The sequence below is a fragment of the Neolamprologus multifasciatus genome, chromosome 23 (genome assembly GCF_963576455.1).
Source record: "Neolamprologus multifasciatus chromosome 23, fNeoMul1.2, whole genome shotgun sequence".
Classification (NCBI taxonomy): Eukaryota; Metazoa; Chordata; class Actinopteri; order Cichliformes; family Cichlidae; genus Neolamprologus; species Neolamprologus multifasciatus.
Genome location: NC_140460.1, coordinates 21,293,168 through 21,306,217, shown reverse-complemented (window position 1 = coordinate 21,306,217; position 13,050 = coordinate 21,293,168). Strand labels below are relative to the sequence as shown.

Genomic DNA, 13,050 nt, shown 5'->3' with positions numbered 1-13,050 from the left:
CCGAGCCGGGGCTCAAACCGGATTACAAGACAAACTGCCAACTCTTGAGCCATGTTCGCCCCGATAATAAGAAAAGTCTACAGCTTGTTGAATATTTTATTTATTTTTGTGTAAACATCAAATGTATGTCATGTCTATCATATCTATCAGTCACACAAATGGATAGATCACAGGGGGCTGTGGGTGATGAATTAATTATAAACATTTTTGCTTCTCTATTGAGGCGTGCAAATAATCAACTGTAAATAAATTTATAAATATATTAGACAAAAATACTCTTACACAGTAAATGTGTTTGGGACATCTTTAAACAGGTATTCTGTATTTAAACATTTACATATATCATATATTGATCAATGGTCATGACAATTTGCATTTTAATGACCAAGAAAATGACCTCACAGCCCATTTTTCTTCAGTGGTATTAGTTCCAGTCATTATGCAAATGTGCTGTTTATAGAGTTGGGGAAACGTTTTCGGTCACTTGGATGAGTGACGAAACGTTTCTCCCACCGAAAACGTTGCGTCCAGATGAACAGAATCTTACTTTTTCTTACTGGGATTAGTAAGAAAAAGTATATTAATTTAGTAATTGCAACCAGGTGATTTTTGTAATAACATAATACATTGCATCTAAGATATTTGTTGCTTAAAGATTGGAGATTGGAATGTTGCTGGAAATGTTATTAATAATATGTAGCTGTGTAAGTTACATTAAGTATAGCAGAGATGAATTTGAAATTAAGCTGATGATGCTTAGCTTCATTGACTGAATTCCACCTCCATACTATCTAGTAAAAAGACAGCGTAAAGAGTGTACTGTCAGTATAGAGGATGGACCAGGACAACTCATGAAACATCTGCTTAAATTTTGTTACCTTCAGTTGTGTAACTCCACAAACAGCAGTAAACCTCGGCACAGCAGTAGCAGAGATCAGGTGATCAAAAAAAATTCAATCAAATCAATTGAAATTGTGACACTAAACCGATGAAACAGTATTTATAATATGATGGAAAGGTGACTTTGTCATGCTCACACAATCGAAATGAAATAAAACGTAAATTAGACATCAAGAGGGAAAATACAAATAAATAAAATATATAAAACACAGATTTGTGCTAACCATAGGTAAATAAAAGCTAATTCAAATGAAGTTTGCAAAATAAACTACTTCAGTAGCAAACAAAATGTAGTCTCTCCTCACAGTCACGAGCCTCCCAAGTACCCTGATTGGCTCCTGTCACCTGTAGGGCTCCACACTTCATCTTGGGTTGTGGACACATTGGTTTTCCCCCTTGACCCCAGGCCGTGTAGTCCATCTCCTGCCCATCCACCCAGAGCCAGTCCCCAGGCAGGAAACGCAAGCCAATCCAGACAATTTCAGTGGTGTTAAGTTTGTTCAGCTCTTTCTGGATCATCAGCTTCTCGGTCTCAGATGCCACACTGGCCAGGTCCTTGTAGCGCTCTCTGCAGTACTCCAAGGCTTCCTCCCAAGTCTTTTCCTCCATCACCACTTCTGCACTGTAGCAGAAGAAGGTTGTTTGATACAATTGGGTTGCATCGTACCATCTGTTGTTAAACACACAGCCACAATCTTCATTACCCTGACACTTGTCAGGTTGATGTCCTGCCCAGAAATTCCTGGACACCACTCCACCTCCTGACCATGTCCAGTGACCATTACCTGGCGAATTTCTCACCAGTCCTATCCAGATATAGTGATTGACATTGCTGGAGAGCTGCTGAAGTTTGTTGACATCCTTCTCAGTACTTACAGGGGCCAGGTCTGTGTAGTTCTGCCGACAGTAACTCTGAGCTTCAAGCCAACCCATTTTCTGGTCAACATAAATGTACTTGGTAAACGTTCCAGACAAATTCAGCAAGAGCAGGATGAAGGTGAAGAGTTGATCCATTGTTGTCTTCTTTAGAAGAGTCTTTCATAGCAATGAGGATCCGAAGACATTTGTAAGATATATGCTGGATTTGTCAACTTTGCCATTCAAAAATATTTGCATATCAGGATGGCTCTTTTATTCTGAGAACTCGTTTGTTCTCAGCAGCAGGGACACGCACCTACTGCTCACATGTACTTCTTCAAGTAGCTGATGTATCAATTTATTAATCACCATACACTAAACAGTGCAATAAAAGTTGGATGAAATCTTCAGCTCAAATGCCCTATGATGGCTCCTGAGTCGTTGAGCCAGTGTTTTGAGTTTATTCTCTTTTGTTTTCAGTTCAGAGTTTTTGTATTAATATCCAGTGGTTCTTTAAAATTATGTTTTGGATCATTTTTGGATTTCTTTGTTATTATTTAGTCATTGAGCTTCAGTTAATGTCTGTTTTATATTTGTATTCTGCTTTCCTCAGCCTCCTCCTGTGTTCGCTGTGTCCAGTTAAGTTTCCCTCTAAGTAGTGTTTATTTTTTGTCACTTCTTGTGTTATTTTGCATCATCTCATGTATTTTGTGTTCAGTTTGGCTTCTTGCAGCGTCCTTTCGTCCTAATTACCCCATATAAACATTTAAACACTCAGTTTCCTTCTGTTTCTTGCCCTGCTCTCTCACACTGTATGTTCCTTGTTTTTTCTTTAATCCCTCAGTTTTGCATCTCTGGCTATGTCTTAGCTTTGTTTGTATTTTTACATGAGCTTCAGCAATAAAGCTGTCATTTGAGTTCACCACTTGTCTTCAGAGTACTGCATAGCGAGTCCTAAATCTGCCTCCTGTAGCATATTTTGTTTCATGTGGAGCTTCAAAAAAAAAAATTGGTTAGTGATAGAAAGATATAAGGCAGTTGAATGTGAGGCAGCTAAATGTTAAGGTTGAAGAAAAAGATTGTAGGTCAATTTATTTAGTTTATTTAACATTAATTGGGCCTAATCACAAATATGAGCTTCACAGGGGGTTATTTATTTGTTTTTTGAATGGATGCCAGATTTAAAACGCTTTGAACCTTTACATAAGCTGAAAGAAAGACCAAGGTTGTTTGAACAAGGTAAACAAATTTTTAATTTGCAAAAGGCAAAACTGAAGTGTTGCTGGCTTCGCACAAACAAATTCGTTTTCAGGAAGAAGTCAAAGTCATTTCTCATATTATCACGACATCCTACTTGAAAAACAAATGAAAACGTTTAGAAGAGAAATTGTACGATGACTGAAAAAAAATCTTACATTGTATGAGAGGTATAAGAATGTGTTTTACTTTGTTTTGTTGTCTTTTTATTCCTAATTCTTTCTTTAATTCTCCTACTGCTACTCTGTCTGTTAATACCTTGAATTAGCATATAGCACGACAGGCCGCTGGAGCATCCCAACACAGACAGACTATCTTTCAATATTTTTCACTGTATGCTGTGACTTTGTAGCTGTTCCCATTGTAACAGCTGCTCACCGTACTGCTTCTCCCTGATCCCAGCACGCTATTACATAAATAGGAGAAGCAGAATGATAACATTCACACCAGCCAGCCTCTCCTGGTACTTTCCACTGTACCCTCAAGCTCTCCTCTCTCTGCAGCTTACCCATGACCATACCACACCTTACTGCCACATGGCATTTGTTCATTTTTGTATTTTGACATGGCTCGTACTGTCCTTATTGTGTAGTTTTGTGTAAACCATATAATAAAAAACGTCATAGTTCTTCCTCCAGACATTTCCAAGACTCCTTGTTTGCATCGGAAGTCCTTTGCATTGGAAGTTGAATCTTTGTCAGTAGAGTGATCTTTGCAGCTTGTAAACATCAAATATTCTTAGATGCATTTCATTAAGGATTTCTTAATGATATTTGAAACTCTTTAAACACAATTTGCATTATTTTGACATCCTTGAAGGAACTTAATTGCAGTTGTAGTTAAAAGCATCAAAACTGTTATTCAAGTAAAGTAGTTTTGATGCTTTTAAAGTCCAGTGCAGCACATTAGTTTGTTATTTCATGACTGAGCAGCACATGGCTTTTAGTTTTTGTTTCTGGTGCCCTCTATTTCACAGAGTTGTAAACAGTTGTGTTTGTGGTTGATGCTTTGCACTTATGAAATTATTACAGATTTATTTACATTAAACACATTAAGGTAAAGTCTAAGTTAAATATGTAAAGTCTTTGGCTAAGGTTGTGATTAGGTTGAACCTAATCACACAAGATATAAAAAAGAATTTGAAAAAAATATGCACAAGCTGACAAAAATCCAAATTTTATCACGACAAGGTAAACTCCATTTTTAATTGGTGTAGCTGGGTACAAATCAAACAAAACAAACAAAGTGCAGAGGTCAAGAGAACAAATTGAAGGGTATGAAATATGAAAATATGAAAAATATGTCTTTATATGGTGTGTGAGAGGGATACAATTTATATTTTTTACAATTTTTTCTCAACTGCAGTTTTATTTTCCCTTCACCATTCTTACTTTCATTCTTCACAAGTCTGTTTTCTTCATCTTATCTTCTGCTCATTTGGGTAGAATTACATTGCAAATCTACCCATATGGAAAGGATATATATAAATCTTATAAGGTTTGTATCTGTCTTGTGTGAAACTTGTATGAAAAGCATACAAGAGTGAAAACAGATATAAGATCCCTTGAAAAATTATATAATGAAACTTGTATGTTTTGGATACTTACTAAAACAATATATGAAAGTAGTGAGAAAGTGGCCACTTTCATGAGTAAATCCTATAAGTTTTTACTATTTCTTTTCCATATGGGTAGAAACGTTTTCAATACATTTTTAGATAGTATTTGTGTACATGCTTGCCTCAAACCTCAAACTATAAATCCAAAAATATAAATTGTGCATGATAGCTAAGAGATGTTGTAACAGTGGGCTCATCACATTTACAAAGCAAGTCTGAAGCATAGACATTGAACTGCTACCTGACACAGTCTGTTATGTTCTCCACTCTGTGACTAGTAAAATCCAGACACAGCATCCCCATCCCCCTCTTCCTTGTTTCTGGTGACCTTAATCATGCCTCTCTGGACCCAATGTTACCATCATTTACCCAGTATGTTACATACCTCACCAGAAGCGGCCATGTGGGAAGTGCTTTGTGATGACGGTGAAGACATTGATGGTCTGGTGGATTAGCTACAGTCCATACCAACCAGGATTGTATGGTGTTTCATAAACAATAAACTAAGAATCCCTCCTGACATTGAGGCTGTGTTCATGAAACGTGACTTAAACATGTTTAGATTAAGTAAGTTGAGCTCTTGGAATATTTTAATCCTTCACAATTTTGTCATTTTATTCCAGTCCTATTCAATAACCTTTACCCCTATACTACTTGGTCACTTAAATACTACATGTTGTCTTCATATTACATAATATTCAAACAAAGTCTAGAGTCTGGTTAAAGTAAAAAATTGAATGGATTTACAACAACTGCCGTCCTCCTATCTTTATCCGGGTTGCAGGATTAAAATTCTGGAAAATCATTAGTCTATCTGTCGACAGAAAGATGAAAATGGTTTCATTTGATTTGCCAAATGTCGGTCATAATACAAAATTATGTGGGGCTCTTGTCAGTAGGGGCATACAAAGTGATTAGGTTACAATGAATAACTAAATACTAAATGGTATCTCAGTACAGTAACGATAACTCCTGTCTCTGGATATAAATTAAGAGTATGCAACAGTTAAAAAAATAATCATGTGCAGGCGATCAAGGAAGCCAGCTGCTGTAATAAGACAACAGTAGATCTGTTATATACACATGAAAATGAAAGAAGCAAGACTGGACTGAACAAGTGTTCAGTGAAGTTGAGTTTAGGAATGAAGGCAGGAAAATCCACCTGCTAGCTCACCAATTCCAGAGGTAATCTCTGATAAACAATCTCTCTTTGGATGATGCAAATTTGGAGATGGCACCAGGGCTCACTACAAATAATGTTGCATTTGTTTTTATGGAACATATGCTTGAAGTCACCCTATGGCATAGGTCCTATCCTAATCAGTCAAACATGGCATAATTAGAGAAGAAACCAACTGACCACTGCAGCAGGATCAATGCTCACAGTTGCTGCAAAGTAGGCACCAGTCAAGTATCTGATTGTTAGCACCTGGAGTACCAGAAGCTCAAAACAAGAGTCAATATCAGCTTTCTGATAGTATAAGGTTTACTGCCAGAAACAATGTTACCATAAAGAAATAATCAACCAAACACAAATTTCCCTACTATTCGGGCAATGTTTATGTTTGAAACATGTACTTATGCTGTAATATCTATGTGCAGTATATGTGGAAGCTGGTCCTGGTCCCTTGGTCTTTAACTCTTTGTTTTGAGTTTTGTGGGTTTGTGTTTTTTTATGTGTGTTTTGAGAAGTGGTTTATGTTTAGTTTATTTTAATGTTCTGAGTTACTGGTGCTTGTGAGAATTTCTGATCCCTGTTTTGGTCAATATTTTATTCTTTGTGACTCCAGTTTAGTTACAGATGACTTAAAGTTTTTAGATCCTTTCCTATTACATTTGTCTCCTCTTGTTTTGTCCTTTGATGTTTCCTATGTGAAAACAGTGTTCTTCTCGGGATCCTGGCTCTCTCGACCCAGTGTTTTGAGTTTTCTTGTGTCTTTGTGATTTTGTGTTGTGGATTGTTGTTCAAAGTTCACTTTGTTAGTCCTAGTTCATCCTACAGTGTTTAGTGTTTTAGTTTAGGTTTCCTGTATTCTCTGTTTAGTTCGCTGAATATTTAATAGGTTTCCCTCATATATTTGCCCTCTGTGTCTCCCTCTGTGTGTCTGTGTTCATGTTGTGATGTTAGTTCTGGTGCCATGTTCCCACTCCTTGTGTTCTGTGTTTTCCTCATCCCGTCATGTGCTTCTCCATCTCCTCTTTCTCCCTCCGCTCTGTGTCTGTGTACTTCCTGTTTTACTTTGAAGGTCTGTGTCTCATGTTAGTGTATTTTGCTTTGCTTCCTTGTCTCCTTTGATCCGGTGAGTATATAAGCCTTGTGTTTTCTCCTGCTTTTTGCTGGCTTGTCTGTGTCTCTCTTTCTCTCTCTCCCTATGGATTCAGGTTTCAGCTAAGTTTCATTAGTTTCTGCCTATGCCATCTCTGATCCTGTTTTTCTTGATGGGTGAATTGTCATACTGCATATATCTTCAATTACTATAAAAAGGGAAACAAGACTTTTGGTTTGAATATAAATGTTTGTATTTTTCTTTTAAATGTGTGCAAGAAAAACTAGAATAAATAAATAAAATTATGAACAAAATCAAGAGATTATTTTGAACTACTTTTATTATTAGTTTTTATTTATTTTGAATTAACATCCACATTGTTTCTAAATGTATTTGTTTTACACAACAATATATTACAACATAGTTTGCTTGAAGTAATTGCAACTGAAATACACAAGAGATAAATGAGACAATTACATGTCAAGATGTAAAATACAAATAAACAAACGAGAGAGATAATCAAACTGCACTAACCACAGTAGTCAGAGTGTATTTCAAATGAACTTTGCAAAGTAAACTAGCTCAGTAGCAAATAAAATGTAGTCTCTCCTCACAGTCACGAGCCTCCCAAACAGCCTTACTCCCTTCTGTCACCTTCAAGGCTCCACACTTAATCTTAGCATGTGGACATGATGGTTTTCTCCCTTGACCCCAGGCCTCGTAGTCCATCTCCTGCCCGTCGACCCACAGCCAGTCCCGAGCCAGGAAACGCAAGCCAGTCCAGACGTGTTCAGTGGTGTTATGTTTGCTCAACTCTTTCTGGATCAGCAGCATCTCGGTCTCAGACACCACACTGGCCAGGTCATCGTGGTGCTCCCTGCAGTACTCCAGAGCTTCCTCCCAAGTCTTTTTCTCAGTCACCACTGCTGCACTGTAGCAGAAGAAGGTTATTTTATGCCATAGGCTTGCATCATACCACTTGCTTTTCCACATACAGCCATAGTCTTCATTCCCGTTAAAGTCGTTAGGTTCACCTGGGTTCCAGAAAAACGTGGATGCCACTCCACCTCCTGACCACAGCCATTGCGTTCTGTTTGAGCAATTTCTCACCAGTCCTATCCAGATATAGTGATTGACATTGCTGGAGCGCTGCTGAAGTTTGTTGGCATCCTTGTCGTTACTGACAGGGGCCAGGTCTGTGTAGTGCTGCTGACAGTAAGTCTGAGCTTCAAGCCAATTCATTTTGTCATTAACGTGAACGTACTTTGTAAAAGTTCCAAATAATCCCATCAGGAGTAGGATGCAGGTGAAGATCTGATCCATTGTTGTCTTGTTTTGAAGGATTCTGCAGAGAAATGAGGATCCACAGAGGTTTTGGAAGATATATGTTGGAGATGTGAGCTTCGCCTGTCAAAAAGTATTTGTATATTAGGACAGCCCTTTGATTCTCGGCACCTGTTGTTCCTGCTACCTATTCAGTAGCAGGAACACAAAACTACTGCTCACTTGTACTTTTCCAAGCAGCAGATGAATGCAGCAAATTATTAATAACTAAAAACGTAACTGGTACCAATTTAGAATTCTAAAGTGTAACATTTATTTCTCACAGATATTGTGGCCTCCTTTGAGTAATATTTTTTTTTTTAAAAAAAGATGGTTGTATTTTGTAAATTAATCTTCTTTGCAGATTGGCATTTGACATCACACTTTTCTTTAAATCACCATAAATGCAAATTAAAAAGAAACAAATGATTTAGGATTTGCACATGATCTGGTTATTTAGTTAAAAAGAAGAACTTTCTGCTAAAAAACAAACAAACCAGCCACTAAGGGAACAAACTGTGTTCCATGAAACATCATAAACTTTAAAATGATAAAGTTTAGGAAGTACAGTACTGTGCAAATGTTTTAGGCAGGTATGAAAAAATGGTGTAAACAAATAATGCTTTCAGAAATATAAATGATTTTTTATTGGCCCCAAATGTATTCTGCAGCAGGACAACGACCCCAAACATACAGCCAAAGTCATTAAGAACTATCTTCAGCTTAAAGAAGAACAAGAAGTAGTGGAAGTGATGGTATGGCCCCCACAGAGCCCTGATCTCAAAATCATGGAGTGTGTCTGGGATTACATGAAGATACAGAAGGATGTGAGGAAGCATAGATCCACAAAAGATCTGTGGTTAGTTCTCTGATGTTTGGAACAACCTACCAGCCGAGTTCGTTCTAAAACTGTGTGCAAGTGTACCTAGAAGAATTGATGCTGTTTTGAAGGCAAAGGGTGGTCGCACCAAATATTGATCAGATTTAGATTTCTCTTTTGTTCATTCACTGCATTTTGTTGATTGATGAAAATAAATGAGTAACACAAAGCATCCTTTGTTTACAGCATTCTTTCACACCTGTCTAAAACCTTTGCACAGTAGGCTACATGCTCCATAGTTTCCCATTACAAGATATACATTACAAGTAGTTGCTTGGTAGAGTGGATGTTTGGGGATTTCAGGTTTTTAATCACATTTCTCCCCAAAAATGGTCCACATTGAAAAAATTTAATTATCATGCACTTGGTTAGTAAGTAATATTTATACTCTTCTTCCTAATCCTCAAAGTTAAGAAACAAATTTCAGGTTTGTGAAGTGTGAGTGAGGTGTGGCGTGATTGCTGATGCAGGTGTGTCAGTTGGGGAGATTTTGTAGGAAAGGCCTCTCTCTTCGGCTGTATCCCAATTCAGGGTCTGCAGCCTTAAAGGCCGCATTTTAAGGCCGATTACGTCACAACGACGCGACGAAGGCTGTCCCAATTCAAAGGCTGTTCGAAATGCGGCCCTCAAATGCGTCCTTCATTTCCCTGAATTTTAAGGATGTGGCGGTGTAGACTTTGTGGCCCAACATAACCCAGAATGCATAGCGTGGCGGTGGGTGTGGATAATTTTGCCGAAAAAAAACGGCGGATGAGGGGCGCCCGAAGACTAAATTTTAAGTAAGTACTGAATATTATGTCACTTGCTAATGTTTAATAACGAAGAACATTAAAACATTACTGTTGGCCACATGTCGGCAAAGTTATGTGACATAAGTGACGTTTGTACTAACTTGGTTTTAAAGCCTTTACTTTAAAATATACGCCGTTCAATAGCTGAGCTTAATCTTACAGAGAATGATCAAAGCTCATGTAGAAACAAACAAACAAATGAACAAAATATGTTCTCCTTCATTTCTGTCAAACAAAGCTAAATGAAACGTTTCCAGCTGTTAGTATCATGGTTGCTAGGCAACCTGGGCAGCGCGACGGAGGCTAGACCGTCCCATTTCACAAGCCTCGCACTTCCAGCCTTAGCGATCTTTGAGTATGTGGCCCTTGTGGACCGTTAAGGCTGCGTACTTTAAGGCTGCAGACCCTGAATTGGGATACAGCCCTTTTCTCCACTTGAACTGTTAGATCAGCAAACCTGGCCTGATGACAGTTTGCCATGTAGTCATGATTCCAGCAATAACAGCCATTTATCCACCTGCAGTCCCCAGTGATGTCTAATAGAAAGTTTGCTCTTACAGCAAAAATAAATGGAATATCATTCATCTGCTTCTCACTGGCATGCTGTTTCCATGGAGAAACACATACGTAAAACCTGTAGGTATAGTGGGTTATTTTGGTTTGCAAATGATAAACTCGCCTTATCAGGGCTGGTCTTTTTTTTATTTTTATTTTTTTAAGTATGTTTATTGAGATTTTTTGATATAAGGAAAAAAAGAGACACAAAAAAAACCCCAAAAAACAACAGACAACACAACAGCAAGGGCTAAAACACACAAATAAGACAAAAGATTACACTGCAAAGACAAAAATACTACTTCAACACTGGCAATAAACAGAAATAAAATGCTAAGGTGGTAGGCTGAGTTATTGGTGATCGATCAAACAGGACTTTGTTTTAATACATGGTCTAAAAATGGCTGCCACAGATCAAAGAAATTACTAAGTTTGTCCACTAATGTGTACCTAATTCTCTCCATATGCAGTAGAGCAGTCAGTTCTGTTAGCCACATTTTGAATTGAGGTACAATATCCGACTCCCAGAGAGTCAAGATAATTTTCTTAGCAATTAAGAAAATTGCTAAGAACAAAACTGTAGTTTGTGCAGCAGAGCTGAGGTGTAAAAGGGAAGAGGAAGATCCAAACAATGCAATTATTGGGTCCGGCTCTAATGTGCAATTATAGATATCAGAAAAACATTTAAAAATGTCCAACCAATAGTTATGCAATTTGGGACAAGTCCAAAATAAATAAGTGAGAGAGCCTTCTCCAAGTTTACAACGATCACATATCGGACTAATAGAAGGAAAAATCCTGTGCAGTTTAGTTTTTGAATAATGAAGTCTTTGAATAATGAAGAACTTTGAATTGAATTAACTGATGGCTTGCATTTATAGAGCAAGAATGGTTCCTACACAGACTCCTTTCCCACACCTCATCTCCTATTTGCAAACCAAGCTCCTCCTCCCATGCCATCTTCAAAAAGTCATATTTAAAATTTAAATACTAAGAAAAAGCTTTCACAAAACCAGAAACCAACTTTTTAGAATCCGGGGAACTCAGAAGGAGTGTAAAAATTGACCCCTCTTCCGGAAGAGATGGAAAATTAAGAATACTCTGACGAACATAGTTTCTTATTTGTAAATAATGAAAAAAATGTGACGCAGGGAGAGAGAACTTGTTTTGCAACTGAGTAAATGATGCAAACTGCCTGTCAATATAGAAGTCTTTGAGAGTAATAATACCTTTCTGTGTCCAGACCTCAAAAGAGGCGTCTAAACATGAGGGTGGAAATGCATGATTACAATATATTGGAGTATGGATTGAAGTGTCTGGTAGAGCACAACCTTTTTTGATCTGACTAAAGATTTTAACGCAGTTCGAAACTAAAATTATTGGCCTTGGTTCGCGGGTTAGAGGACGAAAAAAAGAAGAGCAGGGAGGAAACTATTCTCAACCCCACCACTCTCTATGACCACCCAAGGTGGGGTATCGGCAGACATGACCTTTTTGTACCCTTCCTGCCAGTAAGCAAGAGTTCTAGCATTTGCAGCCCAATAATAAAACTGAAACAACGGCAGAGCAAATTCACCCTTAAGTTTAGACTTACATAGATGAACTTTTGATATCCTGTGAGTTTTAAAGCCCCAAACAAATGGTAATACTACAGAGTCGATCACTTTAAAAAATTGCTTATTCAAAAAAAATAGGTAAGTTTCAAAATAAATATAGAAATTTAGGAAGGGAATGGCTGCTCATTTTTGACCCACTAAGTTGTTTTATCCATGGCTACAACAACTCAGGATCAGTCAACAACATCAGCCCCTACAATTAACCACTAGGGTCAATCAGAGCCCACTTAGAGAGTATCAAGTTTAGTCTTCCCACAGCTGGCTGTTGACTTAAGATCAATTACATATGCACATACATTTAAAAAGACTAAAAACCTTCTTTTGTTTTGTTTATATTTCTGACGTTTTCATTGCCTTAAAAAAAAAAAAAAAAAATGTAAACCTACACAATTTTTTATGGTTTTTATCTTCCTGTTGAATTAGTTTATCTTTATGGTCTGTTTCCTTGTAATAGGGAAAGACAGAATATCAACCAAATTCTAGAAAAACACATTTAAATAAAAGTTTGAATTTATTTTGCATGTCAGTGAAATTTGTACTTGATACCCAAGAAAAAAAAACAAATTAGTACTTTCCTGGTAAATACATCAAGATGAAATCTTAGTTAACTTAAGTTAAGGTTTGAAATAGTTGCCATTAGGCATTCCATTTATTTATTCAATAATAATTCATACTCATACATATGAGGTTTACAATGAGGTCTTTTTCATAAGAAGTTTGAAAAACTCTTTAAAACCACAAGCTAATAAAAACAAAAACAACCCAAGGTTGTTGGGACAAGTAAATCCAATTTTCAGTTTGTATAAGGGAAAACTTGACATGACACTGGCTTCACATTAGACAAGCAAATTGCAGATAACAGGAAGTCATCTTTCATATTAGCACTTGCTTCAAGATATTACCAAATCATTGTACTTCGAAAAACACAAGGTCAACAAATTGAAAGGAAAACTTTATTTTATTGATTTTATTTTTACATTTAGTG

At 37.2% G+C, this 13,050-nt stretch overlaps 2 protein-coding genes across 2 annotated transcripts; both read right to left on the bottom strand.

The window, feature by feature from the left end:
- Window positions 1-1,158: 1,158 nt before the first annotated feature.
- LOC146491508 (macrophage mannose receptor 1-like) lies at window positions 1,159-1,933 on the bottom strand. The gene has a single exon (XM_085152735.1). It carries the CDS (start codon window positions 1,912-1,914, stop codon window positions 1,174-1,176), a length of 741 nt encoding a protein of 246 aa, XP_085008861.1. The 5' UTR covers window positions 1,915-1,933; the 3' UTR covers window positions 1,159-1,173.
- Window positions 1,934-7,271: 5,338 nt separating this feature from the next.
- On the bottom strand, window positions 7,272-8,595 carry LOC146491507 (secretory phospholipase A2 receptor-like). The gene has a single exon (XM_085152737.1). The coding sequence runs from the start codon at window positions 8,221-8,223 to the stop codon at window positions 7,483-7,485; it is 741 nt and encodes a 246-aa protein (XP_085008863.1). The 5' UTR covers window positions 8,224-8,595; the 3' UTR covers window positions 7,272-7,482.
- Window positions 8,596-13,050: the final 4,455 nt, after the last annotated feature.

What these genes read in the sequence shown, in the direction of transcription:
- LOC146491508 (XM_085152735.1), bottom strand. Translation starts at nt 1,914, where the DNA reads ATGGATCAACTCTTCACCTTCATCCTGCTCTTGCTGAATTTGTCTGGA.
- LOC146491507 (XM_085152737.1), bottom strand. Translation starts at nt 8,223, where the DNA reads ATGGATCAGATCTTCACCTGCATCCTACTCCTGATGGGATTATTTGGA.